General features: G+C 41.8%; 1 protein-coding gene across 2 annotated transcripts in view; it reads right to left on the reverse strand.

The window, feature by feature from the left end:
• MEGF10 (multiple EGF like domains 10) overlaps positions 1-18574 on the reverse strand; it is a 154181-nt gene that overhangs the window by 36004 nt on the left and 99603 nt on the right. For both annotated transcript variants that reach the window (XM_003782228.2, XM_012807665.2), the window contains 4 exons: positions 18254-18374; positions 14212-14348; positions 7116-7328; positions 365-539 (listed from right to left, as the gene is read on the reverse strand). In XM_003782228.2, the coding sequence (XP_003782276.1) occupies positions 365-539; positions 7116-7328; positions 14212-14348; positions 18254-18374 (646 nt within the window). The remainder of the gene's footprint in view (positions 1-364; positions 540-7115; positions 7329-14211; positions 14349-18253; positions 18375-18574) is intronic.

The following is an 18574-nucleotide window of genomic DNA, read 5'->3' on the forward strand; positions in this document are numbered from 1 at the left end:
TTGCATAGAATTAGAAACAAAAACTTTCCACAATAATATGCAACCTCCTTAAAAAAGTAGTTTTGCTGCCAATAAAACACAGTAAAATAATTACTAGAGGAATAATTACGATATATCATCCTCCCTGGCACGTTGATATATACAAATTAATGCCATGTTTATAGTTTCACAGCTTTCTGAGTCATCGTTCTAAAGTTATTCCTTATATTTGTTTTCGTCCTTTTCTTTTCATCCTCCTTCTTGTTAATGATTTGCGTGATCTTAGCACATTCACCGTGCTTCACCGAAGGTCACATAAACCACAGTACTGATATGCTCCATGTCACACCCCTCTTCTTCCTTCTCCAGAGCCCAGGGCACTCACTCTGAATCCTGGAGCACAGGTGCACCGTCCCGTCACACTGTCACAGTCAGCCCCGTTGTGGCAGTTGCAGACCTGCTGGCAAGCTTCCCCATAGAAGCCAGGAGAGCACGTCTCGTTACAGTAGAGTCCTGACCAGCCTGGCTTGCAGGCACACTCTCCAGACATGGGGTGACAGCTGAGAGATGTGGACGGAAGGAACAAAGTCACTCTGGGGTAGACATGACACCCGAGGCTGTACAAATGTTGGTTTAGCCATGATCGCTAAATATGAGGGTAATTCCGAGCATAATAATTTAAACTTAATTTCCAGGCTTGGTCTGATTTAATGAATTGGCTGAAATCAGATTGCTACTGCAGATAAGTTGTATAAAATCAGAATCATCTCTAGCAGGATGAGTATTACAACCACGCCCTTCCTTCTGAAATTCCTTTTAATCTTCTAACATCAAAAACTCCAATTTAGTAAAAAGTCAAATCTATGAGAAAAGCTAGAAAACTCCATCCAGTAAACAATACCAAGTCAGTTATTCAGTGTGATGTCTAAGGAACTCCAAAGGCAGTGACCTGGTCAGCCTGCTTCTCCTCTCAGCCCCTCATACCTGGTGGCAGGCAGCCACCCTGCCCAGCCAGGCAGCCAGCTGCTGCTCCATGGCAAATGCACACATCAGCTGTGCTAAGATGCGTGTGTGAGAGCTGACACAATAGGGCATTCTGTGGCACTCTGGCTCAAAACACATGTGCTGCTCCCACCACAGGAAAATCTCAACAAACAAACTAGCCCTGCTGACAACTGTGACACTGTTTAAAGATGGTCTTCCAATCTTGATAGGGCTAAAACCCTCCCCTTAACTAGGGCCAACAACAAAATCTGGTGCTGTATCCAGACATTTGCTAAACAACCACTCTGCAAAGGGTTGTTCATAGATTTGCTGCTCTCGGAAAGAACAATGAGCTCGGAGGCATGAAGGTGGAGGATGTAATTCCTGTTCTCCCCCTGCCTGAGTAACCTCAGTGAAATCACAGAACCTCCCTGGGGCTGATGTCCCAGTCTGTCCCAGACAGTCTCAGCCACACCCCCTAACCTCATATCGTATCTTTCTCCTTCAGAAAAAGCCCAAGGGTCAGAATGTTTGGGCCTCATTTTCAGAGATGTATTTAGATACATTTGTAGAACCCTTCTGCAACTCAGGGCCCATGAGCAATAGCCTAGGAACCCACGACATCTTCAGGAAACATGGTATGAAGAGATATCCAAGAATAATTCTAGGCTGAGATGATTTCTTGGGCAGAAGAAGTTTCAGGGGTGTCCAACCTTTTATTTCTCTGCCATACACATCAGAACAGTGTTGCCTGGGGTTACACATTAAATACACAAACACTAAGGAAAGCCAGTTAGCAGTAAAAAAATCTCCACGCATACCTTGCAAAATCAGCATGTGGCCTGGGGCCACATGTTGGTTGGACACTCCTGGTTTAGACCAAGAGGACAAGGTTTTGAGTCTCAGATATACTTCAGTCCACTCAAGTCTGTTTAAAAGCAATCATCTTGAGCAATCACTTACCCTTGAGCAAACACCCGGCATCACCATGGCATCTCCAATGTCACATGCCAAAAACTGAGCACTTGTTCTTCCCCCCATGGATCTATATCCGAATGGTCTATATTTCTCCAAATAGCACCACCGACCACTCAGTTTACCTGCCTCATTTCCCATATCCAGTTCATCACTAGAGCTTAACCATTCTAACTCCAAAATACGTTTTGAATCTCCCCACCTCTCTTCATCATCCCTGTCACCATCCTACTCCAGCCCAGGCCCGCTTATCTCCTCCTGAACAGCCTTCCAGCTCTACTCCCTATACCTACTCTTGCCCCATCACCCAAAGAGCAAATCATATCACATCATTCTCCCCCTTAATATCCTCTAAAGGCTCCCCACTCCACTTACAATAAAATCCACTCCTTTTGGTATAGATAGACTACACAATTTATTGTCTAAAGCAGGACATTTTCAGGAGTGAAGAGGGAGTTACTAACAGTTTCTCTAGGACAGCAGGCCTACAACAGACTGTCCTTGTGAGACCAGATATATGCTCACCCTGGATACAGCCCATGGGCCTGTCATCTGGCCACGGCCTACTTCTCAACCTCATCTTTTGTCATAGTTCTCTCTGGATTTCTTTGAGTTAGTATATAATAAAGCATCAAGTTTTTCAACTAATGGGCTGTTCCATGTCTTCAGAATGCCATTTCCCTGCTCTTTGCCTCTCTGTCCAGCTGTCCTTTGAGTTCTCAGCTTGAGAGGCCTCCCTGGACCACCCAGATTAAACTCCACCTCTTCCCTTCTCCTTTCTAGCACCCTGTTTTTTTTCCCGCACCTCCATTATCACAGTTTATAGTCCTATGCTTATTTTTATACAGTCTCTTAATGTCTTCCTTCTCGAGTGTGAGTTCCACAAGGGCAAGAATTAATTCTGTGTGGTCATCTATCTCGGGTACGCAGTAGGTCCACAGTAAATGCCGACTGAGTGAATAAGTAAAAGTGTCACAGTCCAGGCAGAGCAGATCTAACTCTAGGGATCTTGCTTTCCCACAGGGATCTGCTTCTCCCTGACATATTGCAGTCATTGACACGTGTTAAATTGTATTCCGTATAGATGCATACAAAGGCAGAATTTCCCCTAAATTTGTTTCAAAATGTTGAATTCTTGGCTAAGGGGAATAACCACTAATTGCAGGGAACACTCATGTGATGTTTGTGACGATGATGTAGGTGAATGCACAGAGTAGAAGTTACTTACTGAGCAGTGTCTAGACCCCAGCACCGAGCTAAACTCTCTGTGTACACTATTCATGCCTAAGTGGTAGGCATGATCCCACTTTATGAATGAGAAAACAGAGAGCTACAGAGAGTAAGTGATTTATTCAAAGTGTCACACAGGTAGCAGCAGAATCAAACTTGGACCTTGAACCCAGGTTGGTTTGCTTTTATACCAAAGAAAAAGGAAGTCTTGCTAGTAGCCTGCTGTAGGTGGGGAGACTAAACATGGAAGAGCATTGCTAAAATTTAGGATGGAGTACAGAAAAGGGGTCAGCAGGATCAGTAAAAATCTGCAATGTGCAAAAGACAGAGACCAATTTAAATTGGTTTCATTAAGGGCTCGGTACCTATAGCACAGTGGTCATGGCACCAGCCACATACACAGGAGGTAGCAGGTGTGAATCCTGCCTAGGCCAGCTCAACAACTGCAACAAAAGAACAGCCAGACATTGAGGCCAGTGCCTATGGTCCCAGCTACTTGGGAGTGTGAGGCAAGAGAATCACTTAAGCCCAAGAGTTTGAGGTTGCTGTGAGCTGTGACACCACAGCACTCTACCGAGGGCAACATAGTGAGACTCTGTCTCAAAGAAAAAAAAAAATTACTTCATTAAGTTCTTAAATTTGAGAAAAGGAAAAGAAATATTTCAAGTGATGGATTGGTTAAAGTAGCCCACCTTATCTTAACATACTGAAAAAGAAATTTTTGTTGAAAAACATTACTTGACATTAAAAAGTAGAAAGTAATGTTCATAGTGTAGAAGTAACATGTTAAATGAAAGAGACAATTAGGGTACAGTGAATTGAACTATATGGAAGGCAGACAGAGACATTGATATTCAATGCCCCCTAGTGAGTGCTGTGCAGCATACTGGTTCTCAGATTGATTGACACCAAAATTAGTATTCTGCAATTTGTAATTAGATGGAGGAAGCCAGAGCACTCTGGAAGCATTTGATGGGTTCTCGTGCAGGCAGCTTAATTGGCAATGAGATTTACGTGTTGATGGAGGAGCAGCAGATTGGAAGTTGAAGGATAGATGTACTCATTACCTGTTTTCTGTCTAAAGAGAAGATTGCTTTGTATGTATGAAAATAGAATTATACACATATGGGAATATTTGTCATTTTATAAGTACATATAACTACCTATATATATTCTAGTAAATTTTTCAATTTAATTGTTAAGTGACACAAGAGTCCAATACCATATAATAGTGCCTGAAACAGAATATGTCACTGAACTTCTTTTATTCACTTCCTTAGATGTTATTAATGCTCAGATGCAAGGACAATCAGATGACATTTGCAAACAGACACATCCTGATTGTCTATGGCTATTAAGTGTCCTTATTAACAAGAGTTAATATACCTATCCTATGTGGAATCTCATTAAATCTCAAATTTTACTTTCTTTTTCAAACTCATAAAAGTTAGTTTTAGCTTAAAGTCACAGTGAATGTCTTTAGACTCAATAGTAGGGCTAAAATTTAAAATACTGATGTTACTTATAAATATATGAATATTTCAGCCATACTTGTACCATAGATTGTAAAATAAAAATGGCTACAAATTCTTTGCAACATTCCCATTAAGTGGTGGGACATATTGAATCTAGACTTGGTTTGGCGACCTGCTTTGTCCAAAGGGTCATTAGCAAACATGACACAACCAAAAGCTTGAAAAGTGCTTGCATGCTGGGATTTTCCCTGTCTCTTGCTGCTTTCAGAAGCCAGTCCCCACATGAAGAAGCCCAGGCCATCCTGCTAGACACTGGAAAATGTGACTCAGTCACCCGTACCACCCAGTCAAATGCCAGACACATGAGTAAGGATATCCAGGACCAATCAGGAGAAGAACCACCAAGCTGAGCCCAGCCCACATAACCAAGCAGAAAATCATCAGCTAATAAATAATTGTTGTTTTATGCCACTGTTTGGAGGAGGATTTTTTTTATGCAATATAAACTTGTACTTAAATATATGTCAAGATGTACATTCACAGAACTCAAAATCTAGTACCTAAGGTCAATGTAGCCTGTGAATTTACATTGCATTCGTTATGTCATTAATTATAATGAAAGGCTTTAGGGTAAATATACATCATGAATTCTGTAGCAGCAAAGCTCTACCTGCTTGATTAAACATTACAGTGAACAAGCTAGACTTTCAATTAATACAAAGATTCTATGCCTTTCAGTTTGAAGGGACCCTGTGTTTTCAGGAGTTTTACATGGCAGTTCAAGAATAATTGATAGATGGATAGTTTCAACTGTGAATTCAACAAGATAAGAGTCATAAATCTACATTCAATTGATTTTAATAGAAATTTGTAAAAGCTAATCTTTGAAAAGAGCTTTCATGATTTTGGGAAGTACTTAATAGGCTAATTTTTTAAAAATTTTCTGATTATTTGATATACATTACTGGACAGATTTTTAGTGTTATTTTTTATGTGATTGTCAGATAATCAAATGTACTTGTACATAAAAGCATACAAGCTTTGGCACATGTGGCCTATGTCAACATTATCCCAGTACTGGCCCCAATAACTCTCTACTCACACCTTGGCACTATTAACACGGTACTCAACAAAACCAGCATCCTCCCTGCTTCTCCAATTCTTCTCAGAGTGGAGCTCTTCATGTAGGTTTATTATTCAGTTTAATTTTAGCTGTGTCTACACACAACAAAGTAGCGCACTGGTATAACGTGTTAAGCTTCCAGGACATGGGGCTACTTTCTGTTCCAGTGAGCCTTCCACAGCAGGAAAGGGAGTCAAACTCATGACTGGTCCCTAATCCTGCCAGATCCCTAAATAGCGGAGAGTTGAAAAACAAACAAAAACCTACAGAGATTATTCATTTTTACTCCTCCAAATGTTTACCTAAATTGGTCATGTAAAGAATGGCAATATTTTCCAATAGAAATAAATACAAAAGCTGACCAAAGTGGCTTCCAAAATTACTTGAATCACGTAGTGAATACAATTCTTTGATATGTCCCACTAAAATGTATCCCAGCACACACACACAGAGCACAGAGTCTATTTTTCTGTTGCTAACAATGGTTTAAAGAAGAGATCAATCGCCTTCTGTTTACTTTTAACTTTTGTGCATTTGGGACTTGATGTGGCCACGAGTTATCTTTCAGAAATATAAATGAAGTAACAGCTGTGCTGAAGGCAGATAAGTCGTTTTAGTAACACACGAACTGCTATATAATATAATGCACTTTTGTCAAACTCAGCTTTGCCAGCAGTCTGTAAACGAGGCCCAGAATTTTAAGTTATGTATACCTGCTCCTTGAGGGAGGCAAAAGAAGAGAGGGGTCCGGAAAATATTTTCAGGGGCAGACAAGGTACCGTAGGGTGGGTGGGATCGTGGTTTCCGGTTCTCAAATTCTTCACAAATTTTTAAGCTAAAAGGCCCCTGCGAGTCCTATGTCAGAGTAATCAATTCTGAAAAGATATTTCACATGTGACAGCCACATGTGAAGCACTTTCACAAACTTCCACTGGTGCACTTCCTCTCTATGGCCCTCTTTTTCTCTTCTACAGATGTGCTGTCAGCCCACGGTCTTTACATACTGAACTTGGCTTTACCCTTTGTCTATCGCTGCATCTTCGCTTCCTAGAGATTATCACAGAATCCCTCACTTAGGGAAACGTTCTTACTAACCTCAGCACATTTAACTTTCATCAGCGGCCCTTCATAGAGAATAAATAGAATTGAATATCCACCAATGACCATCTAACAGCGCTAGCACCTCTGATATGCGTCATCACTCCAAGCAAAAAAGTCTTCCCGGGACAGCCCAGAGACAGCAAGAGCCTTGGGGTGCGGAACTCTCTGTCAATCCCTCCTCTCAAATCCTGGATGCTGAGGTTAAAATGTAAATAAGACAGGACCTTCCAAGAGCAGGTGACACTCACCTCTGAGTGTTGTCCAGGTGGCAGGGGCACCGCTTGTCACATTTGATGCCGTAGAGCCTCTCGGGACACAGGCGCGCCTCGCAGCGCTCCCCAGCAAAGCCGGCCTCACAGAGGCAGGCGCCGCTCACGTGGTAGCATTTCCCTCCATTGACGCACTGGCAGGTCTCGGCACAGTGAAGTCCATAGGTCCCCACTGGACACTCATCCTGGCACCTACCAAGCAACGGGGCAGGAGCAGAAGACAGTGTAGGTAATGCCGCTGTGAAACAGTCGATTCACAATGGCTTTGTTACGCATAAATTGAAACTGCATGTTACTCTTGATTTTTTTTTTTTTTGAGACAGTCTCATTCTGTCACCCTTAAAAATAAAGAGTACCTTTTAAAAATACTCTCTGGCCTAAAAATAAGTATAATCACGTAACTTGAAAGCACACATCTGATTTTTTAGTAAATATTAGTTACTCTGGAACTTTGCTAATTTTACTCTTGATTTTTTTTTTTTTTTGAGACAGTCTCATTCGCTCACCCTGGCCATACAGTGCCATTGCGTCTTAGCTCACGGCAACCTCAAACTCTTGAGCTTGAGCAATGCCCTTGCCTCAGCCTCTCCAGTAGCTGGGACTACAGACACATGCCACCACACCCGGCTAGTCTTTTTTTGTTTATTTGTTTGTTTTTGCAGTTTTTGGCTGGGGCTGGGTTTGAACCTGCCATCTCTGGCATATGGGGCCAGTGCCCTACTCCTTTGAGCCACAGGCGCTGCCCTAGTTTTTCTATTTTTATAGAGACAGGCTCTTGCTGTTGCTCAGGCTGGTCTCAAACTCCTGAGCTCAGAGAATCCACCAGCTTTGGCCTCCCACAGTGCTAGAATTACAAGCCACTGCACCTGGCTTTTTTTTTTTTTTCAGTCAGTCATTATTTAGTAAGGTCCTGTTACAGGCATGAAAAGCATTAAGAAAAATGACAATTACTGTAGCCACACACAGCAATAACATTAGTGTGACTTGTAGAAAGAAGAAATAACAAAAACAAAATAAAATTATGAGCTTAGGGCATGACTCCTGTTTATGACTAGTGCCTGCCAATGTAGCACTTCAGCAGATACCAAGAAAAGGAAAAAAGAAATCACCCAAACATTTGTCCCACTCCATAATTAGGAAATGCAAAATACAGGCTTTTCCCATTCCAAAGAAAAAACTTGGTGGTCAATTCGAATTCTCTTGGCTTTCATGTGGACATTAATTTTTAATCTCGGCCATGTTTCTGTTCTTTTCAAAGCTGAATGGTAATCACTGCTCCTCTTTTAGAAGTTACGTAACTAAAAAGCAAAGTCTTCTTTAGATTGGGGGAATTCTGACCTACTGAAATCAGGCATCCTGGATTCCAACCTGAGAGAACAGCCTGCCAGGAGCAGGTTGTAGGAAAAGCTTGGAGTTTTCTAACACAAAATTTTTTGGCAAGTACGGTACTGTCTTCCCTTGGGAAGCAGGGCTGCCAAATGGCAAGGAGAGGATATGAGACCTCAAAAATTCACCTGATTGTCTTTTTAAAAATGGCATTAGAGCTCTGTCTCAGAGAGAGGGCGTGCTCTGCGTAAGGTGCATGAGGAGGGACGCTGAGTGGCTGGAGGGGCTCCTGATAGAAAGAAGAAAACGATCTCTCGTTGCGCCATGGAAAGCAGGAACGGCTCTTGGCTGGCCAAGTTTCTCTTTGGCTAGACCAGGTGACGGGGATCTCTGCAGCAGAAGGACAGCTTTCTGCCAAGGCACAGGCAGACAGGGCTTTGTCCAGCAGGCATTCACCCCAAGGAGGGTACACTTTGTCTCGGCAGCCACTGCTCACGTGGCGCTCAAGTCATGCCAGACCCAGAGACAAAAATGTAGGTCGGCCTGGCGTTTTTCAGATCTGTATACTGTGAGCAGCAAGAAATAATAGTAAATTTAAGCACGCTGAAGAGAAACAGCAGAGAAACATACTTAAAAGTCACAGTCCTTCCACAAGGCTTTGCATATTTTAATGACAGGGTGCAAAGGCCAATGATACCGGGGTAAGCAGGCTTCTATTTCAGCATAGAGGACACATCTTGAGAATCCTGCAATACTCTTCTGGTTAACTGTGGCTCTAGTGTATATTAAATATGAGGGAGACAAGGAAAGGGCCTCGTGTAAGGCTGATTTCACAGATACTTGCCCATCTTCAGGCAATGGGCAAAATCATCACCCTATCAACAAATTATTAGCAAAGTTCTAGAGTAACTAATATTTACTAAAAAATCAGATGTGTGCTTTAAAGTTACGTGATTATACCTATTTTTAGACCAGAGAGTATTTTTAAAAGGTACTCTTTATTTTTAACCTGTCAGAAGCTTTAATAAGCCAAGTCACTTAGGTTGTTCCTTAAATATATAAATTTCAAAGAGAAAAACGCTGAGGTATGGTAATTCAGCCTTCTGGTTTCTGCTGAAGGCTGGCAAGATCAACCTGTCTGGATTTTCTTGCAAGTCAGTAGCAACAGGAAAAAGATAAAGGTAAAATAGTATCACTCTCTCTCTCCTATGAGGATTGGAAAACAAACTAAAGGTGAAGCTTTGGACTATTTTCATGGTTTTAATTTAGTAGAAAGCCCCGTTCAAAAAAGCATAGTTCCAAAAGTGGGTGAAAGTGGTATAGATGGGAAGCCTGGAAAAATATCTGATAGCAAATTACAGAGAACCAACATGTGTGTATCATAACTCAGCACAGACTTCCTTTTCTCAAGGAAAACAAAATCCATAATAGCTGGTCCTGACCCATATTTCCCTTTCTAACCTACAATTAAACACACTACTATTTTTATTATAAATAGTATAAAACAAAAAGTCATTTGAATTTTACTTACTAACGCAGCCATTCAGTAAGCTAGGTTCCTATTCTGGCTTTCTTTTTTGTCGATGTTAGAGTTAAGAGAATCCCATTAATAACAGTTATGTCCTATTTCCAGTCACCAAACCAGAATGGTAGGCTACGCGTCTACAAGTGTACAGCTTCTGTCCTGAACGTAAACACGACCAGAGATGGCTTATGTTTGTCTGATTGGGTGCACTCAAATCTTTGTTGGGCAGTATTATCCCCCTTGTTGGTTTCCTTATCTTTAAGAAGCACCATATCCTAAGAAATTTTATGTGCTTTGTGTTGCTTTTGTGGCTCCAAGTAGAACAACAGAAAAAAGCTATCTCAAGAATCGGTGAAAAAGGAAAAGCATTCTTAGGAAAGACCTCAGCGGAGTAATAAAGATATAGCAATGAATACTGGCCACATCAGAAATACGGACATTTTGAAAGCTTCTAATTTTGGTTTATTTTGAATAATGCCCGAGAAGTGGGAAGAATGGACGGGCATGGAATAGAGATAAATGAATAAAACACAACACCAATCCCCAAACCAGTGAGGCTCACAGACGACTTTTAACACCTTTTGGATTATTACATTATTACATTGCATCTCGCTGTGAACTTAAGGAAAAGGAGGTACGTCAGCACACAGGAGGTGACATCTCCCTCTTTCACCCTTGTCCTTTGAAGCATTTTCCTCCCTAGAGTGACTGGAATAGTTGGGCCAAACCATAATTTAGTGTGAAAGAGTCACATTCCTCCTGAAACCTTGGCTCTCTGAATCGGCCGCCTACCTTTCTAACATCTGGAACTGCTGCTTTGGGGAAATATAAAAAGTGCTGGGAAAGAGCCAACTTGTCCACGGTTGTAGACACTGGGAAGGGCTCCCCCATGAAGACCAACGCGGCATCCCCCAACTCCTGTCTGTAATTCTCAACGTTCCCTCCTTTCACACGTGTTTATCTCCACATCAGGGCAGTAAGGCACACAGGCTTGGAACGCTATCTTCTGGGCTTTACCTCAACGGAGTCCATGACTCAGTCAGGGATCCCTAAATGCAGCCAACGCTTACTGAGCACCACGTGTGGCATGGGCCCACATTGGGCCACTGGAGGCCCCAGGACCGCTCTGAGACAATGCCCTTAGCCTTAGAAACACTTTTCTTTAACCTCCTGAGAACTGTTGTGAGGATCTGGAAACCATGGCTCTTCACTCTTACTTACTTCGCTCTGCCACATTCTGTTCCCTCACCACAAGATCCTCTAGGCCTCCCCACAAACCTCACAACCTTTTATTTGGGCGTCCCATGCCCTGCTCTGCCAGCCTGTGGGCTGTCTGTTGGCTTTTCTCTATGTGCCCCTGGCCAGGATGGCCGCCCTCCCCACATCCTGGGAATGCTTTGCTGCAGACGCCTGCGGTGGTCCCTGCTCCTAGAAACAGCAGCCTCTGGCCTAACCTCACTGATCAAGTTGTGCTGACTTCTCAAAAGAAGGGAAATGGTGAGTTAAGACCCCAGCCCCTCACGGCCTCCTTCCCCACACCTCCCACCACAAATTGCCCCCTAGCAGTCCTTCTTCCTTTCAGGACGTATGTGCTTATTGCCATCATATGTGTTCACTCCAGAACCCAGATGGGAATAACAATTGAAGACAGGGATGAAGTCATGGGTTCATCAGAAAAACAGTATTTATAAGAGCAACAAGTCAGAAGCAAATTCCCTCTGCACTTTCCTTCTTGTTCTCTGGCTCTTTGTCTTCCTTGCCTCAAATCTACAATTTACCTGGAAATTAGCTGTTCTTCCCTGTCCCTGCATCCCAAACACGATCACTATAAGCTTCCTTGCCTTGTATGTTGTTTTTGCGTCGCCTCTAATTTGAAACTTAAATCCTAAGAGAGCAAGAGAACACCATTATATGGAAATTTTTAGTGCCCTAAAATATTATATAAAACTATTATTTAGGATTATGCTGGGTCTTGTGCCTCTCCTATCCCATTTTTGCATAATAAGATTTACAGGGATCCAGAAACCACTTTACGATTTCATCTATCCAAGGTACATCTTAAAACGAGGATGTTGGTTATAAAATTTTGAGTAACCCTCTTACCTGTTATAAAAACAGAGTACTAAAACATCCAACTTATACTTACAGATTCATAACATCAAAAAAGTAAAGGTAAAATATGAGGAAAAGACACAAAGGTCTTTAATGAAATTAAACAGATACTACTAACAAAAGTTCTTAATAAAAATTAGGTTAAAAAACTACAAAAGCATGAAGAAGACAATTTAGTAAAAACCAGTAGCACGCTGAAAGCCACACTAAAGCTATTTTCAATAAACTTGGGAACAAGATAGGGACTTCCACTCTTACCTCTGTTTGTCAACATTGATTCTGAGGTTCAAATTAGAGCAAAAACTTCAAAAAGTGAAATAATCACTGTCAATATAGAAAAGCAATGAGCTTCTTTGTAGAGGATATGATTTTTCTTTTATTAAATCATCACTGTGTACATTAATGGAGTCATGGGGTACAATGTGCTGGTTTTATATACAATTTGAAATATTTTCACCAAACTGGTTAACACAGCCTTCATGGCATTTTCTTAGTTATTGTGTTAAGAAGTTTATATTCTACATTTAGTAAGTTTCTCATGTACCCTTGTAAGATGCACCATAGGTGTGGTCCCACCAATCACCCTCCCTTCATCTGTCCTCCCCCTCCTCTCCCCTTTCCCCATATTGTTGAGGATATGAATATATGACTAAATCATGCCAGTATTTGCTAAAAAATAATATTAACTAAAATGTTTGGTAGTGTGACTAAATTAAAAAGTAAATATTCAAAAGCAAGCTTTACTTTATCTAGAAATACCCAATTATAAAGTGAAATAGAATTTCTTAAAAATTGCAAAATGCTTAAAAATAAATTAACTAAAAAAACACAGGTCTAACATGGGGTAGGAGACTAACACTACAGTATCATATTAGAATTCATAAAATAAGGCCAGAATTATAGAAAGAAGAAAAAGTGGGAGAAAAAAGTTGAAGGACTCCTTAGCTCACAGGAATCATAAGAAATGATAACAGCTAATATTTATATAGCTGATACGCACCACTCAGGTTAATAATCACTAGTATTATAGAGTTCAGAGGAATTATTCAAACATAATAATAGCTAATACATGTATTTATAAGTTCTAGAACTGTTCTAAATGCTTTAATGTATTAACTTATTTAATCCTTACAAACAACCTCAGAGGAGAGTACTAATACAACTATCATTAGAAGGTTAAAGATGAAAATGTTTCCAAGGACACACTGGCCCAATCCTAAACTCCATAAATTGTTTTATATAGTTGTACCTTTCTGCCTCCCAAGTCTCTGTTCTCTAATTGTACACACACATCCAGTGCACCTGGCTATCTAGTCTTCCTAGACATAACAGATTAAAGACCAAATTAAAAGTAGGGTGAGCCAAGCCTTCCCAGGTAACAATTTACCACCTAATACAGAAAATGATCAGTAGTGGCTGTGAGGACCACCTAAGCCATTTGCTCTGATTTCACGTGGGACCAGACAGCTCTACTGAGTCCCAGCAGCTCTTACTCTGATTACCAGAAACAATATAATAACTAATATTCTAAATAGAATACTGAATCCTAGGAAGGTAACTTTATACTTTTTAGAGATGTCTAAGTACACATTCCATTTTAAAATAAATCTATCCACAAATAGAATCCATCCCTGAGTTACAAACATCCAACTTATACTTACAGACAGGCTACTGAAGTCCCCAAGTTACAAACGTTTGACTGACACATGACTTGCACTTAACAAATGGAGGCCAGTATGCGTAACAGGTAAATGTACCTGTTCCAATTTGCATACAAATTCAACTGAAGAACAAACCCATAGAATCTGTCTTGTTTGTAACCTGGGGACTGGACTACCAGTACCTAAAATGTAAGTGGCAGTCCTAAACATGCAACTTTTTGGAATGACACATTTACCATGGGTTCTGAGTAGCTGATATTTTATTTCTTTTCTTTGGTAATGCTTTCTGTGCTTACGATTCAGTTTCTATATACTGATTTACGACAGCCCCTGTCAAACACACTGGTGCTGTACAGATGCACAGTCACGGACACATGGTGGTGAAGATGCTCCCGAACCCTCAGCAATTTCCTTTCATGACTGGTCAGAGAAATACAAGGGTGTCTCTTACCGTTCCCCTGTGTATCCTGGACTGCAATGACATTGGCCTGTGGTAGCGTCACACGTCCCTCCATTATGGCACTGACATTCTTGGGAACAGTTCTTTCCAAAGCGACCCTCAGGGCAAGGCTGACCACACACTGTGCCCTGCATTCAAAGAGACTTGGAAAATTAGATGGGCCCCCAGCCAGCCAGGGGAGGATTGAAGGAGAGAAAATCAGAGGGAAGGAGGGATGTGGGAACAGGGCTGCCAGAAAATTAGATTAAGGACATTTTAGAACTCTTCATCATCTTTAAAAAGTTAGAAATTTTAAGTTGACATATTTGCTCGGTAAGCCCAAATCTCAAGATACATTGAAAGATAGCAGAACAGTAATCTTACGAAAAATCCATATTAAAAACTGAAGTTTAAGATAAAGCTACAACAAATTATTATGGCAACCGAAGGAATGTATAAATCCTGCTAAGTATTCTTCCTTCTGTCCCGCACACACACAAGTCAACCATACTTATTGAGCATCCGTTACATAAATGGCAACATCTGGCCCACGTGGAATCTCCAAATGCTTTCCCATATGTTCTGGAGAGAGCACACATTATCATTGGCTTTATTTCTTAAAATGCGGCATAACAGAAGATTGAAAATTTTGTGTACCTGAATTAACAATGACATTGCTTAGAAACACTTCTGTAGGAATTAACCTAGATATTTATTTCAGAAGAAAAACACTTCACTTTGCAGCAGATTCAACAAGCATTGCTGAGCCAAGATCAATAGGAAAGCTTATTTCCTGGGGAGAAAAATCAAGAGACTAACTTGGACATTTCTCCTCACCCTAGCGGCTGTCCATCTTGTCAAGCGCGGTCATTACATTTACTCTAATCCTATGTGGATAGGAATAAGATACTGTATCAACAAGTCAATGAAAGACTCCACTATTTTCTATTTCAGTTGCTTGTATACCTTGAGCTCACAGCTTCTCATCTACTTATTGGAGTTATAATTAGACAAACAACATATCCCAAATAACAGGTAATTGTCTAATGTTTTTAACTGTTGGAAGCCGTTGCTTTGTCCTCGTTCTCTCTAAAAAAAGGCAGACTGTGGGCACGCTGAAATTGGAGGCTAGCAAGCACCAGATGGTTTTGTAAATGTTTATTCTGGACGGCATAAGAAAATACATTTCCTCTAACTCCTGGCTACCCACAAAGGCAGTTGGTGTGCTAATTAAGTCTCCTCTGGTGGTTTCTAGCTATCTACAAAGAGGGAAATTTCTTCCACAGACTCTTGGAACCCAAAAGGCCTTTGAGAGAGGATTCAAATCAGCACTTAACTGAGACTCATCCGTGTGCCAGGCATCAAGCTGAACGCTGAGAATCAAAGATAAGGTCACAAACTTTAATTAGTTCACACTGTGGGGAGGGGGACAGATGCAAAAATAGTTCTGATCTCTCCGTTCAAGCGCAACGTATTATATCAGTGAAATGCCAAAACATGACTGAAGAAATGATGTGCCAAGGGTGGGTCTGTAGTAAGTGAGGGTAAAAATTTGGTCAAAATTTCCACTCTCTCCAGGCCTGACTCTAAACTACCCATGAAGCTTCCCACATAAGCTTCAGAAATGTTGATGAAATATTTTTATGTGTAAGAATTAACATGAGCAAACAGCTTAAGAAGACATTATTTCTCTCAGTTTAAATACATACCAGGACGGGTATGTGCGTAAGAGGAATACGTGTTCCTCTCTGAAAAGCACCTAGCATGACAGAACAAAGGAAATGTTGTGAAGAAGAAATGTAAGTTGGAGGGTCAGCTGTGCAGAGAGAAAACCGTGACCTGGCGCACTCAGTCAGAAACGTCTACAAGGCCGGGCACGGTGGCTCATACTGTCATCCTAGCACTCTGGGACACTAAAGCTCAGGAGCTCAAGATTGGCCAGAGCAAGAGTGAGACCCAGTCTCCACTAAAGTAGAAACAGTAGCCAGCATTGTGGCAGGTGCCTGGAGTCCCAGCTACTTGGGAAGCTGAGGCATGAGGATCACTTGAGCCCAAGGGATTCAGGTTGCTGTGAGCTGTGATGATGACACTCAACCCGAGGGTGACAGAGTGAAATTCTGTCCCCACCCCACCCCCCAAAAAAGAGGAAAGAAAGAAAAGAGAAGAGATGAGACAATGTCTACCAAGGTAAGAAGCCCAGAGAAGAGAGAAAGTGGCGACAAGAAGGCTCCACTGGGCCTCCAGAGGGCATCCATCTGCTCCCTGCCTTGACTCATGGTCTCCACCTGTGCTACCCACTATCCCACACCAGGACCAGCTCAGCTGAGAAAAGCTCCCACCTCACAGATGAAGGAGGCAACTGCACAGACAGTATCTACACAAAGACCTCAGAGTAAAATACCTGTAGCTCATCACTCAAAGAGCACAGAGCTCTCTGGACACTCCACCATTCCAGAAAAATCCTCCCCTTGCTAAGGACCAACGTGGACAAAACGTCGAGTATAGGAAATGAAAAGAGAGAGGGAGTCAGAGATAATCCAGCATTTTTACCATAGGCAACTAAGAGGAAAGTGTTCTTCAGTTTAACAAAGATTTTTTAAAAAGCAGAAGAACCGTAGCCTTAAGAACAACTTGGAGGGACAAGTTTGGTTTTGCTGGAGCTAGGCCTGCTGTAATTTGCCCAGTACTCTTCCAAAGCCTTGTCTGTTGGTTTCATCCTCAGGTGCTCAGTTAAAGGCCCCCCAACTCCACTGCCTCATGGCGCTTCTCCATGCTTTGCCCTATAAGTGAACGCTGTCTGGCCTACTCACCATTTCTGACCCTCACTGTGGATCTGCAACTTGTTATACCCCTGTCCCAGGGCCCTGACAACGCTCCCTTACTTCCTGAACTCCAATTCTCCTCTGTCCTCTACCCACAATGAAAGACACAACCACACCAATTCTACCACCCAGTTGAGCTTCAAAGACTATACCTTGGGTGTAACCCAAACAGATGGATGGTGGCTTTGTGTCTATAGGTTACCCAGGTTGGGGTAATAAAAACACACCTGGGCTCAGGGCAAGTGCCATCAAGATTTGGGGAAATCATCAGGTGATTCTTAAAGCTACTGGTCTGTGTGAGAATTCCAAAGAGGATTTGTAACGAGAAAAGAGAAGGACAAGACCCAAACCTAGGAAACACTGTAATGAAGTAGGTGTAAGAAGAGAGGAAAAGAGATCTTAGTAGGAGTGGTGAGAGAGGAAGATTAGAGAAGGAGACGGCAAAGAGATGAAGGAAGGCAGAGGGGTGATCAGCAGAGTCATAAGCTATGAGTTTTTGCAATTAAGAAGTCACTTGTAACATCCAAAAGAACAGCTGACCATGAAGTGAACGGCTCCATCAGGCAATCTGCTGATAAAGGAAACAGACATGGGCATTCCTCTTCTGCCCTCAAGTAGAGACATACAGAAAACGACTCAAAGAGATAACAATGTTATTTCCTGATTTCAGATAAGTCTAATTAAACTAAGGCATCGTGAATTCCAGGTAACACTACGCATGAATAATTGCTACCTGCAGAAAGGGTGACCTGAGTTACAGTCTCCGCTCAGATTATCACACTACAGGCTCTCAGAAGTTCCGAAATACTTGGTTAACTTGGTTTGACTCCAGAGTTATAGGGTGGGATAACTTCTTCCTTATTGCTGAGAATAATGTTGCCAAAGAACGACAGCAATTCATGGAATATCATTAAGAAAATTATCATTAAATAACTCCCATGTTTACCAGCTAGATATTTGCTTCTTTTTTTTTATCCTGAGGGAAAATGCAGGATGGGCAGCTGCTCTCTTTTCCATGCAGACCCTTAATACACTTCAAGTTCAGGATTAAATCACCTTCTGCCTTCTCTAAAGTAAAGGATTTCAGCTTTAAAATGGCTAGGTATTTCCAGTTTTGAAATCTTTACCCATTCTTTTTTAACTTTCATTTGTGCTAAAGTGTGTATTCGCTTGAGTGTCCTGGAACGACTGACTTGGGCGTGGGGTTGGGGTGGGTGGTGGGGGAAGCTTACCATCCAGCCAGAAGGGCAGGAGCATTCTCCGGTGACGTGATGACACACTCCTCCGTTTTGGCAAGGGCATCTCTGCTCGCACTGTGGGCCGTGTTTACCAGGGGGACAAAGATCCTCACAGCTGAGGGGTTAATGTGTGACAAAGGACATGGTTATTTCCGAGCCACAGAACTCCAGTTCACAGGCACAGCACCAGCTAGGACCTACACTACACAAGCTTTCTTTGTTCAATAGTTGTCCATTTAATGTTTTAACATCAAGAGCAATAACCAGATAATTTGGAGTATCTTTGAGGGGGTTGCCCAGTCCTTCCCCTTATTT

The sequence above is a fragment of the Otolemur garnettii genome, unplaced genomic scaffold (assembly GCF_000181295.1).
Source record: "Otolemur garnettii isolate 467f Iridium unplaced genomic scaffold, OtoGar3 scaffold00003, whole genome shotgun sequence".
Classification (NCBI taxonomy): Eukaryota; Metazoa; Chordata; class Mammalia; order Primates; family Galagidae; genus Otolemur; species Otolemur garnettii.